At 45.8% G+C, this 20,810-nt stretch overlaps 1 protein-coding gene across 1 annotated transcript in view; it reads left to right on the plus strand.

The window, feature by feature from the left end:
- The window catches only part of NSG2 (neuronal vesicle trafficking associated 2), a 37,976-nt gene extending 21,119 nt beyond the window's left edge, over positions 1-16,857 (plus strand). Inside the window, exons 4-5 of the mRNA XM_068160381.1 lie at positions 13,378-13,488; positions 14,919-16,857. Coding sequence (XP_068016482.1) covers positions 13,378-13,488; positions 14,919-15,110 — 303 coding nt within the window. The 3' untranslated portion in view covers positions 15,111-16,857. The remainder of the gene's footprint in view (positions 1-13,377; positions 13,489-14,918) is intronic.
- Positions 16,858-20,810: the final 3,953 nt, after the last annotated feature.

Genomic DNA, 20,810 nt, shown 5'->3' on the forward strand with positions numbered 1-20,810 from the left:
GGTTTTGTTGTTGAAATGCTCATGCTGAAACAATTATTTTCCTCTGACCTAATGTGAAAGACTTAAAGCAAAATTGGCTTGTCTTCAGCCACACCTTACAAAACAGACATTGATGCAATAGTTATTCATTATCAAAACCAAGCCAGTATCTCACTTGGCTTCTAATTAAGAAAGACTTTTCTTGGTCAGGGCCAGGACTCGTTTTCCTGTTTCAGCTTTGCTGAAGAGAAAGATGTTTCCCCTGCTTACACCACTAGACTCTGACCCATAGAATCCCCTGGGTATTCAGCTAAAGCTTGTAGTGGAAGGATCCTCATGTGACAGGCATTGCAATTCAGAGAGGAAAAGAAAATTCTGGGCTTGTGTGGTTGTGGAGGAAGGTAGGGAGAAGGTCTTGATCATTTTCTGTAGGTAAGGTCTGCTGAGTTGTGAGCACAATGTCTTCTACAGCATCATGCAGAAAATTGCTGTGTGGCCTCTGCACCATGAGCATATCTTTGACAAATGCCTCATTCCCCTGAATGCAGACATTTATCTACCTGCCCACCCTGCCTTTGTTTTTGAAGGGTGCATTACCATTGCAGCTGTGAAGGTAGCCATTTGCACTTGCTTTGCTGAATACCCACACAGCCCCAAAAGTAGTATTCCTCTTTTCCTGATCACCCTGCTTCACAGAACCACAGAATTATTGAGGCTGGAAAAGACTTCTGAGATCATCATGACCTCACACCACCACATCAGCTAAACCATGCCACCAAGTGCCACATCCAATCTTTTCTAAAGACCTCCAGTGATGGTGACTCCAGCACCTCCCTTGGGCAGTCCATTCCCTTTCCCAAACTCCCTGTCCATGCCATGGTTCCTGCAAGCTTATCCTGTTCTGCTGTCACTTGTAGGCTGTTGCTTTTTGCTGATAATTCTCCCTCTAACCTGAAAAGGAATGAATCCCAGAAAAATGGCATGGGGTCTCTCATTGTGCACATTCAGTAGCTAAATAAACATAAAGATTCCTTTAATTGTTAAGTTACACAGGGCAGGAGTAACTCATAATGAAAGGGCTCCTCTGAGTGTGAGGAGGACAATTCTCCTTACTGCTTTTTAATGCTAACAATAACAATGTTACCATGGTGACTGCCACATCTCCTTGGTTATCTGGAAGATACAGAGTGGCTGCTGAAAGATCCCATTACACTGACTGATGCAAGTGGTGCTCAAGGGAGGGAGCACACTCTAATTTGCAGAGATTTTTCTCTCTTTAGTAATAATTACTAATATGGCTATTGATGATTTTTCCAGGATGCACAGTGCTCAGATGAGCTGTGTGATCTCGGAGAGCAGAGACAAAACAGAAGGGTGGTAGGCACAGGGAGTAGTGGCAATAGTGTTCAGGCATCTTGTTGCACTGGCATCAGCGTTGGGAGTGGTATAATAGTCTCCTGTTGATCCTTGCATTCAGAGAGGGGCTTGGGGAGCTGTCAGTGTGAGGGGTTTGATTGCAGTTTCCACAGACACCATTTCCTTTCCCAGAGTTCTTTTTGCAGGGGTGTCAGGCAGCCTTCACTTCACCCATGTCTTCTTCTGGCAGTGATGGAGTGACTTGTCTCTGGATCCACACTTTGCCTTGTCTTTGGAAGTCGAATATTTTCCAGAGGGTCACAGTTTCTCCATCCTCACAAATTCACTGCCCAGTCCTGCCTGGCCTTTGTCTGCTTCGATCTGGTGCAAACTACCACCAGCATATATTCAGACTTCCACTTGGGTGTGTGAAAGACAGTGAGAAATGTTGCACAGAATCAAAGAATCACAGAGTGATGCTCATTGTTTTTCTACCTGAGCTCAGAGATCTTTCTTTTCCTCTGGCTGTAATGGGAAGAGAAGAGGATAGGTCCTATCTGTCCTAGTGGGCTTCACAGCTTGCATGTAGGTGGATTGATGGAGCCATTTGTGATTGTCAGCCACAATTTGGAAAAGTGAGGATGAATCAAGTGCGGGTCTGTGGTGCAGCTGCCAGAAAACAGACATTTCTGTTCATCTCTGATGAACATCAGCCATCTCTGATCACTATATACCCTGCAAGCTTTCCTCTGTCTAGGCAAAAGTCTGTGCTTTTTGTCAGAATTCCCAGCTGATAACTGGCTTTCTTTTCCCAAGAAGGCAAACCTGGGACGTTTCCATGTTGCAAACATGCACATGGAAGGTGTATCTTGTATACACCTTCATACATACAGTGCTCTGTATGAGGAGGTTAGGGAGCACCTAGCAAAGCAAGAGAAAAGACAAGACATAGCTTTTATGTGAAATAGGTCATTTTTGGGAGTGTATTCTTGGGTTTGTGTGGTGGGTTAACACCCTTTCTGAAAACAAAGAGGGCAGGGCTTGCGAGTGCTTTGCCTTCCCTGCAGGGCATTTTCCCCCTGGGAAGCTGAGTCTGTTCCACTCCCCACTCCCTGCCCAGCTAGGGTATAAAAGGGAAGGCAATGGGGTCATTAGTTCTCCTTTTGGCTCCTGTCACTCCTGGATGAGAGCTACTGTGGCTGTTTTCCTGCTCCTCTGCCGCGTGGTCGGGCCTGATCCTTCTCCCTGCTGCCTCTGTGCCTCTTCAGAGAGAGACTGGTTTTGTGTTATTCTTTTTTTGCCCCCCTCCCATCCATCCTTGTTCCTTGCCCTTGTGAACCTTACCTGTTATTGTGTTATATATATATATTGTTTAAAGAAAACTCTTTACCTCTCTACTTCCAGGCCAACTCCAAATTATTGTTTGGTGGATTTGCTCCTTACTTTTTTTTCCCCTCTCTGTTGGGAGGGAGGAGGGGGGAGTGGGGGAGAGATTCTCAGCCTTGCCCCCATCTAAGCTCTTAACTCCCAGTTAAGGCTTAAGCCATCACAGTTTGGTTTGTTGGTGGTTTTTTTTTTACACATGCACATACTCTTGCAAAATCAGAACAAACCACCTCAGATATATCTTACTTTTTGCCATCTGTGAGCACAGGCAGCTCAGGGTGTTGGGGTTTTTTTACTTTAATGGATTTTTGGAGAGAAGAAGAAAGTTAATTGCTATGCAGTAAGCGTCTAAAAATGGAAGTCACAGAGAATATTCACATGACTAAGGGTTTTGTGGGGTAGACCTGCTGAATCTAAATTCTCCAGATCATGATATATTGGAGAAAGAAAGGAGCTGCAGAGCAGAAACCTCAAGTGACCCTTTGTTTTGGCACAAAATGCTTGAAAAATCAGAGGGCTGGAGCACCTCTCCTATGAGGACAGACTGAAGGAGTTGGGGCTGTTGGTTGGGGACTGAAGGAGTTGGGGCTCTTCAGTCTGGAGAAGAGAAGGCTCTGAGGTGACCTAATTGTGGCCTTCCAGTATCTGAAGGGGGCCTACAAAAAGGCGGGGGAGGGGCTTTTTAGGATATCAGGTACTGATGGGACTAGGGGGAATGGAATGAAGCTGGAGGTGGGGAGATTCAGGCTGGAGGTGAGGAGGAAGTTCTTCACCATAAGAGTGGTGAAGCCCTGGAATGGGTTGTACAGGGAGGTGGTTGGGGCCCCGTCCCTGGAGGTGTTTAAGACCAGGCTGGATGAGGCTCTGGCCAGCCTGATCTAGTGTGGGGTGTCCCTGGCCATGGCAGGGGGGTTGGAAGTAGATGATCTTTGTGGTCCCTTCCAACCCTGACTAATACTATGATACTAAAAAGATTTTCCTAAGCACTTGCAGGGAGATACCCATTCAGCTAGTTGCAAAATGTAATTGCAGTTTCCATTGAGTCTGAATGATTTCTTGCACTTCATCTTTGTCTTCAACAGTACAATGCCATATTTTATTTTGGTTCCTCTGCCACCCTACAGCAAACCCTATGTCTTGGGTAATTTTCATGTCAGCAGTTGAGGTGGAATGAAATATGCTTGATGCCGGTTTGGCTAATGTAGCAAAAGAGACCAAATGGCATGGAGAAGGAAAGTTTTTGGCTAACTAAAGCCAAGGCAAAGTTTATTGACTGTCATGAAGTGCATTTTGAGTCTTGTAGCCAAACCACAGAATGCTGGGGGAAAAAATAATCAGGGAAGTGAAATGCTTCACTCACATTTCTGTCCATGTAATGTTTCATTCTATTTATAATGCAGCACAGGCTGCTGATTGAATGTTAAACAGACCTGAGCTCCCTCTTGTTAGTACTTGCAGATGTATTAAGTCTGTTGGGTCAGATCCACAGCTAATGGAACTGGCCTCATGCATTTGAAGGCATGATAATCAGCTAGATTATTAATTTTTGTTGTTTGTTTTTAAGAGAGTAGCTTTTGGAAGTCATTTGCAGCAATAGAGCTTCACATTTCTGATTTTAAATGGAAAGGCTTTTAATTCTTAAGTTACCCAGGAGACTCTTTGCTTGCCAAGTCCTCAATTTGTCCTTGTATGAAGCGCCCACATAATAAGAATAAGTTTTTATAAGAGAAATGGGTGTACTGGACCATGAATGCTGCCATATTATTACCTTTATTTCCTGACCTGTGATGGTGGAGATAGATGCTGAAATGCATGTGAATGTGTTGACCTTCTTGAAGGAATGAACTTCCAACTGATTTATGTTTTCTAACCACAAGAGTGCACTGAACAAAGGTGTTTTCATTTGTGCAAGCTCGACCTTCACTTTCCTTTTATCTAAGAAGTCCATGGAATTAGGGAGAGGAAGGGGAAAGTTATCTCATGCCTTGGCATGGAAAGAGCTTAAACTGTTCTGAGCATTCTCAAATCCAGTGTCACATGTAAAATCTGAATACAAGAGAAAGTGATGGGAAAGGCAAGAAAACAAACCTGGAAGAGTACCATAGTGTGCTTTAGTTGTGGTACATTGGTACTCAGGTCAGGAAGCTTACTTTGACAATTGACCTGCCCATGGAAGAACCAAATTTCATAAAGCAAACAGACCTCAGCTTTTCCCTAGAACCAGGCTGATCCTTGGCTGTGGGATGGTGTTGGTGCTTGGGTGGTTTTGCAAACACATAGGCGCAGAAGAAGCCAAGCTTCTGGGGACTTGCAGCTTCAGGTGGGTCTTGCTGGACTGTCTATCACTACCAGTAGGGAACAAATCATGGAGCTAGACCTGAGTGTGTCAGGTGTAAAAGCCAGAAGCAGAGTGAAGAACTCAAACTCCATTTCCCAAGCCTGTTGCCATGTGCTAATCCATGGACCTGTGCTCACTTAGGGCTCCTAACGCTTTCCCTGTTCCATATGCAGTGTAGGTGCGGTGGAAAGAGGGGATGAATTTGCATGTATGAGGCTCTTCAGAAGTAGAGTCTTGCCAGGCAAAGGGTAAGCAAGGAGAAATTTTATTGATGACTTGATTTATGTTGTATTCCTTGTAATGCATTTAAGAAGAGCCCTTGATGAGCTGAGGCATCCATTGGCATGTCCCACAGAAAGTGACAGGAGGAACTGTCACAGCCAGCACTTTGCACAACACAATGGGAAATTGCAGCATGTCCCTGCTGAAGGGTTAGCTGTGGGGATGAGGTAGCTGTCTGCTGCAGTCCCACTAATTGAAAAACCACCTCAAATTAGTGACCTGGCAGGAAGCTTCTTCCAGCCTTGCTCAGCTCTTGAGCGGTGTGTCAGGTGTTAGGACCGTGGGGTTAGTAAGAAAAGCATCTTTAGAAGAAGTGTTCCTTGAGTCACCTGGCTTGCTGAAGTTTGGATTTATGCTTCTTTTCTTTTGAAGGTAGGAGGAGGGAAAGCTTATGATAGTTGAAAAACAAGTGGGAGGAGGGGAGGAAAAAAGACCTCTAAAGACCCGTATGGTGTGCCAAAAAGGCCATGCATTTATTTAGTGTTCCTTGGTTATTTACCTAAGTGGAAATTTGCTAATATTCAATGGTGGAAGCATCCTTATTGAAAATGGTATTTAGAAGTTCCATAAGAAACAAGGGCTTGGAAGCCAAGCCATGAATTTTTCTATTCAAGGGGTTTGACTTGGCACAGAAAGATGTCATGCAGACCGCAGCTGGCACCAGACACAGTTAAAAAGATCTGAGGCTATTAGTGCCTAAACAGCCACTAGAAATTATATTACATGATGGAGACAGGCTAATATAATTGAGCCAGCTAGTTATTGTGTGCATAATTTAATTATTTGACAAATTGCTTGGAAACATGATGTTCTTGTTCCACGCTCGTGCTGCATTTACAGTATCACAAGACACTGAGCAGAGGAATTGCTGGTGGGTACATAGTCATCTCAGAAGACAGATGTTTCTCTTTGAGATATACAAACTTGGAGAGCTTCACTGGGGTAGTCTGGTAGTCAGCACCAGAACAAGAGGACACAGTCTCAAGCTGCACCAGGGGAAGTTTAGGCTCGAGGTGAGGAGAAAGTTCTTCACAGAGAGAGTCGTTAACCATTGGAATGCGCTGCCCAGGGAGGTGGTGGAGTCACCATCCCCGGAGGTGTTCAAGAGGGGATTGGATGTGGCACTTGGTGCCATGGTCTAGTAGTCATGAGGTCTGTGGTGACAGGTTGGACTTGATGATCTTTGAGGTCTCTTCCAACCTCAGTGATTCTGTGATTCTGTGGTGAGGTGGTGAATTCAGAGGTGGGTAGAGCCAATGGGAATATGGCTGAGAGAGCAAACTGTTTTGAGACAGCTGGTTCTGTTTCAGGTGCATGTCTTTGAGGCTTTAGGGTAGCTGGAGAAATGACCTTGTCTTTTCTCTATCCTGTGAGTGTTTTGGACTGATTGCTGGGTTGTGTGGGCTGAAAGGAACCCATGAAATAGTGGAGCAGATGTGAGATGTTTTAGGGATGCAGGATTATACCATCCCTAAAGATGCTGTTGAATGTTTTTAGAAGTATTGGGACCCAGTTGGTGTATGGTTATGAATTCTAAGGTAAAGAACCAAAAAAAAAACCAATTCTGAAGCTTCATGTAAGAAACCATGCAGCACTGAGTATTGTCCCAGCTCTGAAGATGTAAATACATGAGAAAGATTTCCCTCCCACAAAGCATTTCCCCATTTGTGATTGGTAATTGTGATTAATTCATAGCTTATCTGTGGTTTGGGTTAGGGAAAAACCACCCTTCTTCAAAAGATGTCCCTTTGGTAGGATGCCCTCTCCTGTGTTTCACTGTGAGGTGAGGTCACAGAATCACAGAATCATTGAATGTTAGGGGCTGGAAGGGACCTTGAGAGATCATTCAGTCCAACCCCCCCCACCAGAGTAGGATCACCTGGGCAAGTCACACAGGAACACATCCAGGCAGGTTTTGAATATCTCCAGAGAGGGAGACTCCACAACCTCCCTGTGCAGCTTGTTCAGTGTTCCACAGTGAAAAACATTTTCCTTCTGTTTCCGTGGAACTTCCTATGCCTGTTTTGTTTTGGGTTTTTTAATAACCATACAGATGAATGTCTAACACCATTGCTGGTTCCTATGATATATCATATCACATCATATCCTATCCATGTTATTTTCTCTACCTATCCCATTTCTTCTTAAACCATTTTTATGCTGAGTCCTCTCAGTGTGTCCTAACCACCAGCAGAGCTTGTGAACAAAACATAAAGGTAGAATGACATGACACCAGAGCCACAATTATGAGTTCCTCCAGCTGCTAATTCAAGTAATATGTGTCTTAAGCGGGAACAAAACTACACCCTCCCCAACTCACCAGCACAGGGTGGATGCTGAATACTAATAGAGAGTCATCCCAGTCCCCACTGGGAAAAAATTATTTGTCAACTCAGTTGAAACAGTGCATAAATTTGAGGGAACTGCCATCTGCTGACAGACCCTTCCCCCAGTTACACTGCCTGAAAGTCCTTCCTTGTGAATGTCTGCTCTGTGCAGGAGTTATTCCCATCAACCTCTGTTCAGGATCGGTCTTTCTCTGCTTCCTTTTTCCCACCTGGTATTTCCAGAGGGTTCAGGTGTTCCAGGACTCTGAGGCACCAAGATGTGAAAATGTTTGTGTGACAGTCAGTACCAGCCCAATGCTGGTGTGGGGCTACCTACAGGCTCTGTAGCTCAGCAGGTTATCAGTGTTGCTGTTGAAGACCCTAAGGCTTGACTTTTGGAGGAATCATCAGCTCCTTGTTCTTGTTGACTTCCATATGGATTTAAGGCTGCACACCCTCTCTGAAAACCACCAGAGCTGAGAGGCACAAGGCAGAAAATCTTTGCCAAGGAAGACAGTAAGGAATAAAAATGTCAAAACCTTGCAAGGGAAAGGGCTCTTAAAAGAATGCCCTGCTGTCTGGATGTGACATTATTCTCTGGTTTGCTTTAAAATAGGAGTTTTCATTGTAGCTAGAGAGGGCAAATGGGATATTTTGATTAGATAAACAATCCTCATGGGCAGCTGTTGAAATCAAAGAGAGTGGGAAGGATATATGGATGGACAGACAGCATGAGGGGCAGCTTAACTGGGGCACTACTGCAGTTAGGTATCATCTCACTGGAGGAAAACCTTAATGGCAGCTTATGTCCTGTTGCCTGATGAGGACATATCCTTTGCTTAATCTGTGCTCTTGTGCAAATGCAAGATGTAAGTCGCCTCTGGGAAAGGTGGGGAAGAGCCAAGCCAAGCACTCTGCTGATGGGTGGTTGACTTCATCGTTCATCACAGTATCACTGAGGTTGGAAGAGACCTCAAAGATCATCAAGTCCAACCTGTCACCACAGACCTCATGACTAGACCATGGCACCGAGTGCCACGTCCAGTCTCCTCTTGAACACCTCTGGGGGTGGTGACTCCACCACCTTCCTGGGCAGCACATTCCAATGGCGAACGACTCTCTCAGTGAAGAACTTTCTCCTCACCTCGAGCCTAAACTTCCCCTGGTGCAGCTTGAGACTGTGTCCTCTTGTTCTGGTGCTGATTGCCTGAGAGAAGAGACCAAACCCCTCCTGGCTACAACCACCTTTCAGGTAGTTGTAGAGAGCAGTAAGTTCACCCCTGAGCCTCCTCTTCTCCAGGCTAAACAATCCCAGCTAAGGGCCTCTTCCCATGTTTTGTGGAGGATGAGGAGCTTTGTGGTGTGGTAACAATGTTCTCTCTTCTCCATTCCAACAGACACTCCCCTCTTAAGGGAGCCTTTGGGAATCATATAAGAGTTTGGGGAAAGGGCAGGCAACCCCCTCCTCCCTTCTTTTACCCACTCAAACAGTCACACATGACAGATTCATGCCTGCAGCACTTCCAGGTTTTATCTGCTCACTAAATTTTATTTCCCCTCTGTGAGTGTTTATATTGCTTAGAGACTGCCAAGGTTCATGTTAATCATAAAAAAAAAAAAGTGGAGGTTTATTAGGTGTTGCAGCTCTGTGATTCTTTGGTGGTTAAATGTTAATGAAGCTTTGTGTGCCCTGCAATAGCCAGAGAGGTGGATCTTAGGGCTGGTGTAGCAAAATATCTGGGGTGGGGATTTTTCTTCCCTTTCTTCAGGGTTTTAACATCTTACATGACATTGCATCCCACAGCAGTTTTACACCATGTATCATCATGTCTAATACTGTGTCACACTGTAATTTTAGTGGTGCATGAAACTGGCAGGAGGGAGGTGACAGTGAGCTCAATTACACCTCAGAGCAAGGGAGGAGCTCAGTGGAGGAACCTGCTCCTGGGAGGTCAGGAATTGGATGTCAGCACATTGCCAGAACAGAACCACAGAGTGGAGTAGGGGTTATTGTTTCTAGGGGGTCAGTGAGCAGGCAAGATAACCAGTCCAATTGCATTCCTAATGGTTATTTCTATAGGCTGTGCCTGGACATGGGATTTAACAATTGGTTCTTGCTTTTTGTGACGGGTAAAGGAAGAACTTGGCCATTTAAACCATTTACACTGGCTCAGAATGAGGAGCTATCAAAGCAGCTTTGGTGGCCACTCTTGGGGAAGGCAGACACACAGTCATTCTTGGTGGGGGAGACATCTAACAGCTCAGGGATAGTTCTCTTCCACAGCCCCTTCTCTGGACGCAGTCAGCCCTGATGGATTCCTCTGGGATGGAGGAGAGTGATGCAGAGGGGGAAATAGGAACCAGGTAGGCTTTAGGGCAGGAGGAATCAGAGCACAGGGTGTCTGTGTCCTGCTGGTGTGCAGCTCTTGCTAGCCCTGGAGGTGAAGGTTCTATTTACTACAGAAGGCTGAAGGATGAGCAGCTTCATCTTTCTCAGGAACAGGAGATACCTTCTCACTCAGTTCTGCTCTGTGATTTGGTATAATCTCATTGCTCTCTGACTTTGTCTCTTCCTTTGCCCTGAGCAGAAGTTTGTTCCTTTACCATAACCCAAGCAAGGTTTCCTTTTTCATTGTACATTGTACTTAGGGCAGAGCAACCAAACTGGAGAGCTGAGCATTTCTTATTTTCTGAATTTCTAGCCAGAGCTGCCCTCTAAGCACTGGCTTTGGTAGAGCAAGATGTGCATGTGTAGTAGCTTTAATGTCTCCAAACTAACCTCACTGTCACCTTTGCAATTCAATTGTCAAAATGACATTTTTTTCAGGTGTAATATAACTTCTTATTAGGGCAGAATTCATGGCAAGCTCCATTTCCATCTCCCTGGAATCCAACTGTGTCTTATTCCTGTTCAGCACTATGGAAAGGGGTATGGCTTCCCCAGGTTCACGATCCAGACATACTGACAAGTGTGCTTTGATGGAGAGGAGGAGGAGACCATACTTTCTTGGTGAGGTGAATGCAGTTCAAACAACTGCACTCTATTTCTACCAGCTACCTTCTCAGCACACCAGGACTCTCTTACATGTTCTCTTGTGAGAGCCAGCAGTAAGTGCTTTTCCCTCTGCTGCTGCCTTTTGCCTTTCCTGGTCCATTTTGCAGCAGATTAGGCCCCGAGGAGGAGGTTAATGTGAGCAGCTCTTCTAAAAGGTGAGTCAGGGCTTCAGTGACCTGCTTGTCACTGGAAAGGCCTCTTAGTCCCAATCTTCTTACCTTTCTCTTTACACTTTATTCTAAAATATTCTGACTTAACAATGAACTTAATAATCTTTCCTGCTAGATAAAGTCTCCACACCTTTCTCTTTCCTGAGATTTTAACTGGATGGGTTGGGCCAGATATAATGCCATTCATACAGATGTACTTTCACCCTTTGTCTTAAAAGAGCCACCAAGATTAGAGCTCTGCATCTTCCAGCATTGCAGGTGGCATTGCCAGGGCTGCTTTAGCTTCTCTGAGTAATAGCCCCAATGTGCTGTGTACATCTCACCAGGCAGTGCATCTTTATGCAGGATTGGTGAGGGTGAGAAGTCTTTTTCTGCCCTCTTCTTCTTTCTGGCCTCTTTGAGACTGCATGGCCTACAGGTTCTCAGAATTACAGCTGCCACCATTACTGAAGGAGAGGATTAGAGCAAAATTCTATGTGAACCAATATTAATCAATTAGTGTAGCTTTACTGATATAATATTGCTAATGATACATAATATTATGGTTATATTAGTAATATTGTATTGATGAATTCTGAGATGTGACCAGCTTGCTCTTCATTAGCTGGTGTTCCTGACAAGCCTATCCATTACACTGTGGGACTTACTCCTTATTTCCCCACTTTCTACCATCAGCAGCCTCCTATATATTAGTTAAGGAACAAGTTCTGCCTGTACCTGCTGCTCAGTTTCCTTGAACACTCATACAAGAAAATAAAGAGGATTGTGACATATCTGTAACAACAAAAGGGTGGATGGCTAGATGGAGCTGAAATTTGTAGCTCCTCCTTGCTGGGGCAGTAAGTGTTAATGATCACCTTTACTACAGGTAGGTGCAGCCCCGATACTGGGAAGGGGCACATTCTGGAGAGTGAACATATGCATGGTATGGTGTCAGCATGCCTGCAGGCAGGGGCATTAGCTCCTGGAGAGGCACACAGGCCCTGCTGCCTTTGCAGTTCGCTAGGTGAATGGCTTTTGCTGTGACCAGGGAAATTTTGCAGCCCTGGATTTGACTTCTGGTGCCAGGATGAGAAATTTGGTTTGAGGCAAACAGGTTAAGATTGTGCACAAGAAAAAGCCTCATTGATCACTATCCCTCCTGTAAACCTTTGTCTGACCTCAAACTTCTACTGTAGGAGTTTCTTTATCATGAGCTCTCACAGCTCATTCCACACAGGAACACTGCAGCCTCTTCCCCATTGCAGGCAAACATCCTGCAAGACACATGCTGCTGGTGCTCAGTTCCAGTGAGCCAGAGCAAGCTGGGGAGCTGCTGCAGCAGCTCCATGCAACAGCTTTCCATGTTTCTGCTGCTGCTGTTCCCACCCCCATCTCTGTGAGTGAGTTCATTTGATTAGGAGCTCTAGTTTGCATGGTAACAGTGGAGTCCCAGGGATTATGCCTTTTTTTCTATGGCAATCCAGATCAATGTGAGACAGCAGTCTTGGCAGGATGGGGTACAGGCAGTAGAAGTCCAAGCCATTTACGCTGCATTTGCAGAATTACTAACTGGGACCACAAAGCTTTGGGGAAGGGGAGAACAAGAGTGCATTTGGGGCTCATGCTTGGTCCTTAGGGAGGACACTGCTCAGCTAAAATCAAAGATCAGGACCTCAGTCCATACATGTGAATATGGCCAGGAAACTTGCTGTTGAGTGAACTATTTAAGAGGGACCTGGAAGGGCTGGAGAGAAGGGAGTTACAGCAAAGAAACAGAATGGTGCAGCTATATGAGCTGCTTGGGGATGAGGAGAAGGGAAATACTTGAGCCCCAAAGAGGGTGTTGTGTCTGGTACCTCCAACACCATCATCTCTTCTTGGACTTGACTTGTCACAAGATTTACATGTAGGGCTTTGTGAGTAGCTGAAATACTCTCTTTTTACAGCTTTGATAAACAGAGAAGGATTCCATTTCTCCTGCCTTTCCTTTAGCAAGGAGCCTGAGGCACAAGTCATTCTTTTCTCATCACCCAGAAGGCACAAAGGGGTGTGTGCTACAGACTTCCTTCTTCCTACCTGCCCACCTACCTCTGCTGTCAGAGCAGTGGGATCTTGTCATGGTTATAAGGCAGTTTATCTGCAAAGATTAGACCCCAAATCTGGACTCTGGCTGTGGGTGGATTCTGCAGAGCCAGCAGAGGATGCTACCGTTTGAACAGTTGAGAGCACGGGAACACAAAGCCAAGGAGACCAACAAATGCCTCAGCGAGGGGTTAAACACGGGAAAGTGCACTCCTGAAGGCCTGTGGGGGGATGGAAATGCTGTGAGAATGCAGGGCTATTTGATCTGGCTTTCATTCAATTACCATGCTTAGTTAAGTACTGCACAGTGGAGTGAGGACCGCAGTCTGCTAGGATGGCTGTTACTATAAGTCATTTAATTATGAGGTTGCTCCTATGCCACTTTAACATATGTAGAGTAACATTATCCCTCTTTTGTAGGTCACTATTCTCATAAGTCTGGCTCTTGCATTCCTTGCCTGCATAGTGTTTCTTGTGGTATACAAAGCCTTTACTTACGACCACAGTTGCCCAGATGGATTTGTTTATAAGGTAAGAAACTTCAGACAGATGAATTGCCTGAGATAATGATAGGCTCTAATTGCCTGCATGGTTACAGTCTGGTCTGCTTTTTTTGACCAGGCCAAACAGAACATTTGGCAAGGATGTGTTGAAATGGGAAAAGTGTTATGGGAAATGTGGACTTGCATCTGCCTTCATCAGCTACTGTTACACTGCAATTGTTGAGATTAGCATTTGGTGAACACTACAGACAGATGTTCAGGAGCAATCCCTCATATTTGTGAATGGATTTATGGCAGCTGGAATCCCATGCTTGCTTCCCACACATTCAAGTGACTGAGGTTTGCTGGCATACATTTAATTCAAAGCAAACTTGCAGACTGCTAGCACATGTGTCCTTTGTGAATGAAGTCCACATTTGTCCATACAGATAATTGTTGATGCTTTTGAGCCTCTATCAGGGACAAAACCATGTAACTTAATTGCTAAAACCCCCCTGCCCAGTGATTTAATATTGAATTGTTTACTTGCTCTGCTGAGATGAAAAAAAGGTTTGCAGTTCATTAACTCCTTACTGTGAATAAACTCATAAAGCTCACAGGAGTCTTGACCACACTGAGGATAGTCTCTGGGCTGGAAAACAGAGCAAGGATGTTAGTGTATTAGTCATTGTACATTATTCTCTTAGGTTATATAAAAATGAAGTTGGGACAGGGCTGTGAATTTCAGAATCACACCCAGACCTGAACTTCTGAAAACATTAAAGATTTTGAACTCAGTTTTCAGCTAGTCATGTGGAACAGAAAGTTGGAGTACCTCATTGTTTAATACTAATAGTACCTGGGGCCCTTTGTGTCCTTGGTGCTACTTTGATTTGGTGAATACCAGCAGTTCAGTGTTTCCATTTGATTGCTCTTTTGCAGCTGTTGCAAACCAAACTGCTTTATCTGTGCAGTGCAGAGCAGACAAATGCTTCCTACCATCTCTGACCAAGGTGGCTGTCCTACAGGTCAGAGATGTCACAGAGCAGCGTGTAGGCAGCTTACTCTGTCTTTGCCTCTGTGGTCCTCTGCTTGTCTGAGGATTAATTCTGGACTATGCTTTCAGTCCAGCATATAAGAGTTGCTCAGCCAGCCCTGCTAAGCCTCCAGCAATGAGCCTTGGCCTTGGTGCATGTCAGTAACACACCAAACCAGTAAGATCTTCATTTTACAGTCCATGGATGAAATCAGCTTGCAATCAGGGTTGCCAATAGCAACAGGTTTCGAAGGCTGCTGCCCGACTCTGAACTTTGTGCATTCCCATGGTGTTGAAAGGCAGCAGAGCTGTGCAGCAGCTGCTCTTGCTGCAGCAAGTCTGAGTCAGACCTCATCGTGGGAATGGCTAACTGCAAGACACTTGAAGTGAGAGCCTGAGGCTGACAGTACACTCTCCTTCTCTTGCTTTCTTCCCCTTTGCAGCACAAGCGATGCATCCCGGCCTCACTGGACGCGTACTACTCTGCACAGGATTCCAACTCCCGGGGCAGGTTCTACACCGTCATCAGCCACTACAGCATGGCCAAGCAGACCAGCTCCCGAGCTGTATCGCCCTGGCTGCCCTCAGGATCAGCAAACCACGAAGCCAAGGCTGCCAAGACAGAAGGTCATTAAAGTTAACCAGTGGTGATGGGCAAAGTAGGAGGGCGGGAGGGCGACACCACGTGCGTGCTGCGTTGCTCTAGCTGAGGGTGCTGTGCTAACAGCATGACAAGAATAAATAAACCCCAAGTGCAGGAGTCATCTTAATGGATATTTCTTTTTGTGCATTGTTCTTGTTGATTTGTAACCAAGTCAAGCTCTTGTACAAAGGCATGTTTGATGTTGACTGTACCTTACGATGTAAAAATATTTTTAAATCATTGCTTAACTATTTGTTAGAAAAAGAAATTAAAAAACAAAAAAAGCAAATTAGGTAAACAGCCAGAGAGGGAAAAAAGCAGCAAAGAAAATCCCACAAAGTTTTACCATTGCTGGAAAGCTGTGACAGAGAGGCTTGATGGGCAGTGCAGGAAGAGCTGAAGTCTTTTAGAGAGAGAGGGTAGAACGAAGCCGGTACAAAGGCATTGTGGTGGTGGTGTTTAGCTTGCTGAAGGGAGGATATTTTGCTGTCAGATTGAATCTAGCATTAGTGTTCATTTGCTGATAGAGAAATGCAAGCATACCCTCCTGCCTCAAAGATACAAGTTACACACACATCCCTCCCTGTGCGACGGCTGAAGCAACTCCAGAAAGATCCAGGCATCCATAATGAGCTGCCACCATGATGGTGATCTTGGCTGGGCTCTGAGGCTGAAGTCCTGGCTGCTGTTTGGATATAGAGTGGGGTCAAAGCAGGCCCAGGATGAGGAGTCAGGGTTTTATTTCTGCTTCTGACACAGATTTTCTGCGTGACCTTTGGCAATTTACATGAGGCATCATCCTTTGGTACCTCTCTCCTGAGAGTCACCAAAAGACAAAGAAATGCCATTGTGAATTCCATAGCCGTTCAAGAGTGGTGATACTATGGAACAGTATTGGGTCTCTAACTTCTCAGACCCTATTTTCCCTCACCCATGAAATGGGATGCTCCTGCTACCCTCTTTCAGCTTCAGATACTTCAGTATTTAGTGTCATTCTAGGTAATTAGAGAGGGATGGCTGTAGCATGTTCTCAGAGTACAAGGGTCCCATCAGATGTCTGCTTGCAAATACAGACCAGGCCCCAGGCTTAACCCAGGCCTGGCCGACGCACAACGTCCTCTCCCTGTAAATGGCAATGTGCAGTTCCTGCTGGCCGTGGGGATTTGAAAGTTAAAGAAGGATTCTCTTTGTTTCAGAGCTGCAAGCTGTTGCTGCAGAGCAGCTCTGCTCCTTAGCAGCACAGGCAGGGTGAGACTGAGCAGCAGGAGCAGAGTACCCAGGGAGGGCAAGGTTCACATTTGGCTAACGCTGCTTTTTCAGGTTTGTGACTAGACTAGGATGGAAATTAGGAACTGGCCCCTTCTTCCCCCGCATCGGGCAGTTTTGTCCTCCATTTCGCATACACAGACACTAGAGGGTGTAAATGAAGGCAGAACTCCTCAGTCCTACCAGGCATCATGATAAATAACTGTATAGTGTAGCTAAAAATGTAGTGCCAAATGCCATTGTCTGATTTCCTGTCCTTCCTTCCCCCTCCCACCTGTAAATTCATTTTTCACTCCGAAATGTACAAACCGCCCCCCCTCCGCCAACAACCCCAACTCCAGCAGACCACTGAACAGTTTATAATTTTGTGGTGTATTTTTTGTCAGTAGGTAGCAGAGACTGAAGTATTTTTTGGTGTAACTCTTGAACTTTTCTGACGGGATTAAAAATAAAGCTAGATGTGACTGAGCGGCTCTGTGGCTCCCGCGGGTTCTTTCCGGCGACTCCTGCCATGGTTTGCGAGGGGGCTGATGGCAACACATGTGTGTGTGTGTGGCAATGTGTGCCTGGTGCTGCAGGGTTGTGGCTGCAGCAGAGGGTGCACCTTTGCACGAGACCCAAGGCTTTCAGGAGGCATTTTCAGAGCTTGTTATTTTCCCCTGTAGTGGCTGGCGTTTATTCCCTGTGTGCCTGCCCAGGTTTTGAATTGCAAATAGAAAAAATAGCAATTAAAAATCAAGCTGATCTTTTTCACTGGTGATTCTTGACTTTGTGGAGGGATCTTCCCTCCCTTCCCATTTTAAGGCTGACAAATGATAGAAACTTTGGCTGGCAGCAGTGTCTCCTTTGCCAGCTTTTCCCGATGCAAGCGGTCGCGTGTGCTGGAGCAGGCTCCAGAAGAAGGGCTGTGACAATGAGGGGTGCTGCAGAGGAATACAGCTGACAATCTGTGGTGGTTTACGCTGGGTGCTGGCCCAGATGCCACTGCATAGACCACACCTGGGAGGTCCTAAGGGGTGGGCCCAGCCCAGGGGGTGGTCACAGGCAGGTATTTCAATCCCATAATGCCCTGCTCCCTTATAAAATGCCCATGCGGGTTCTTCACTTCCTCTTTCGTCCCCAGCTGCAGCCTAGGTAAAATGGTGTGAGCCACCTCCCCTGGGCAGGCCCAGGCCCAAGGCTGGGTTGGGGGGGGGAGGAAAGAACCCTGGGGGGTTTGGGTGTACCCCCCCAGGTGGGAATGGGATGTTCTTGGGCATGTTCTGGGATTTCTCTCTTTGTCATGGTGCTTGTGGTTCTCTGTAAAGCTTTCATTGTTGTTTGTTTTTTAATTGTTTTTCTATTTAAACTTTCCATCACTTTTTTTTGCAATCCCTTTGTCTGAGTCGTTGTTTCTGCCCTGTGGTGGGGAGGGGGTTTGCCCCAACCCATTACACAATCCAAGAGCCATGGCTGAGCTTTATAAAACTGAATTTTGTGTCCCTACCCTGCAGCTCGGTTTCTAACAAAACTACAACCGTATTCCTCTCACACTGCTCAGAAAAGCAGATTGTGTTTCCTCAAATCCTTCATCCCGTTCAAATGAAATGATACTCTGGCATTAAATTGGCTCTTCTCAAGGGCTAAAGAATGGTTTATAAAAACCTTGGGATGCCAAGGCAAAAAAGTGTATTCAGAGTTGTCAAATTGAGCTACCATAGGAGAGAAAGCACTCTAGTGCTAAGAGGTCACCACTGAGTACTTGTGAAATGTATTAGAAAGGATTCGGCACGCTTTGCAGAATTGAGTCACAGGATAAGTTGATCATGATATTTCTATTGCCACTTTCCCAAGAATACCCTCACCATATGTTTACTTTAATCTAAAAAAACCTCAGGAATCAAATCATTTGAATTAAAAGGTTCTAGCTATTATTAGGTAAGTGAGCCAGTGGGGATAACCATTCCTGTTTAATAAAAGAATCGCCAAAATCTGTATGGAGCAGAAGAGGGAGAAAAAAAAAAGCCCAAATAAAATGTGAAGTCCCAAGGAAGATTTATGGGAGAGAAAAAGAAACCAAACAATCCAACCCCAGCTGCAAGTTCCATTACTCTGAATGCTGTTATTACTGGGTTTGTACAAGCTGCAGTAGAGCCTCCCAAGATCAACCATGTGTTTTAATCACAGTTACAGAGAGAGAGAGTAAATCGAAATTGTGGTACAGCTTCTGGTTTCAGTCTTTCAAAGCCTCCTTCAAGGTTGATCATATGCTGTCAATACTGACTGAAGTAGCATATTGGTGATAGAATCATAGAATGGTCTGGGTTGGAAGGGACCTCCAAAGATCATCTAGTCCAACCCCCACTGCAGTAAGCGGGAGCATCCTCAGCTAGATCAGGTTGCCCAAAGCCCGGTACAGCCTCAGTCTGGCTGTTGTCTGGCTGTGAATTCTGGAGCTCCTGACTGGCTCTGCAGTAGTGGTTTTGTGAACTAGGGCCCAGTCTCACCTCTCAATGGTACCAATGAACAAGAGCCTTCTCTTTGCTTCTCCCAACACTTATGAGATGGCTAAGTTGAGTCAGCTCCAACCTCTTCATCTCTGACTGACCCTGCTGAAGCATGAGTCCCATTGGGTGGTCTCTTATACTAGATTGGTGCAGTGGGCTCAGGTGCTGAATCACAAAAGTACACTTCTTGGCCACTGAGGCTGGAAGAGTTGACTTCTCCAACACAGTCATGCAGGAGGTGGGTGCCTGGACTGCTTGCTCATCCTAGTTGGAGTGGTAGTGGGAAGGGGTGAACAAGAAGTATCAGCACATGAATGAGTTCATCTCGTGGGGGCAAGGGCATCCTGAACAGGTAGCAATCCTTTGGGATGGCTGGCAGAGCATGTGGGAAATAAATAGCTTTCCAAAAGTTATAGTGATGCTGTGATGGAAACTCAGCTGCTTTAAGCCTAGGCTTGGAAGAGAAGGAAAAATATGTGGCTGTTGGAGCCTGAGAAAGATCAAGAGATTGCTACTAACCAAGACATGGAAGCAAGCATTGCTTCTCTGTTGTAACCCAATGACCCTAAAGCACCATATCCTTCTTGAGTAATACAGACCGGCCTTGCTACAAACATCTCTTGATTGTGGTGTGCCCCGGGGGTACTTGCTCCACCATTAATTCACATCCTCTTGGACTGCCTGCAAAAACAATGTGAGAAAAAGAGGTGCTGCCAGCAGGACCCCATGGCTGGCAGGCACACTAGTGGTGCAGACAGAGGTGTCTGTGCAGGGGCTTGGAAGTGACTTCATCCTATGGAGCCGCATTAACATGACAGCTCCAGGTGCTGCCAGTGCCTATTATGAGGCCATGAAAGAAACAGTTCCTGTCCCTTTGCGTGTGATTTTTTTTTTGTTCCCTTTATCCTCCTCTGTGCTTGCCAGCTGTTTCTGGTTTGTAATAATACCTCAAGTGATAAGTGTAAGGTCGTGCACTGAACTGTCTACAATCACATTTTATGCGATTAGTCAGGGGTTTTATAAAGCACCCTAATTATTACAGTCAAACCGGATTAAGCTATTCCTCTAATAGATTTTTCAGTTCCTGTAAAATAGGCCAGAGAAAAACACTTCTGGGAGGGGATGGGGGAAGGGAAGGCTTTTCCCTTCTGTCTCTTTGGCTTTTGCTTTTTTAAAATGCCAGCACTGGCAGGGGTGTTACAGGGAGTCCTGAGAGCACTGGATGAGTGCCCAGCGAAGACAGGGGTCTGTGATACTCAGCTCCCCTTCTCACCTGGGCTGGTGCCCTTTGAGGAGCAACAAAGGTAAAATCCTTTTGATTGAGAATGTTACTTTCCACCGACGGCAAGTCGTTTGAGGAGTTTAACGTTGAAGTCCAGGAAGGTGATAAATGCAGCGGCATTGTGCCTGAACCTCTCATCACTGTGAAAGGCTGGGCAGGATTAGTGCTGAAGAGGCTTTTGTCCTGCAGACTGTGAGTGGTAAAAGCAGAACAAGAGGAAATGGAAAAGCCTCTTACTGGCGGGTTACACAGTTCATGCTGGCATGGCCAATGCCCTGACCTGCTCTGACATGACAGGATTGCCTGAGCCTGAGCCTGCTGCCGTGGCAGGACCCATCTGGGGTCATACATCGCTTTCCACTGCCAGGGGCTCCTGCAAACGTTTAGAGAGGCTGCACAGCTGCCGGCAGCGCCCATTAGCTCAGGGGCAGAGGGTCAGGAACAAGGTGCCGGTGGCTTCCCTTGCTGATCATACAAAGCTGAGCACTGCTGGTGTGAGCAGTAATGAAACTGCTGCAAACTGAGGCAGCCATTAATGAAATATTTACAGCACTCGGCAGCAGCGTTCCAGATGAATCGTGTGCTGAGGCTTCCCCCTGGCACTTGGTGATTGATGGTGACATTATTACTTACTGCTCCCCTGCCCTCTTCCATCCAC

The sequence above is a fragment of the Melanerpes formicivorus genome, unplaced genomic scaffold (genome assembly GCF_026170545.1).
Source record: "Melanerpes formicivorus ecotype bairdi unplaced genomic scaffold, bMelFor1.0.p_v2 SCAF_2, whole genome shotgun sequence".
Taxonomy (NCBI): Eukaryota; Metazoa; Chordata; class Aves; order Piciformes; family Picidae; genus Melanerpes; species Melanerpes formicivorus.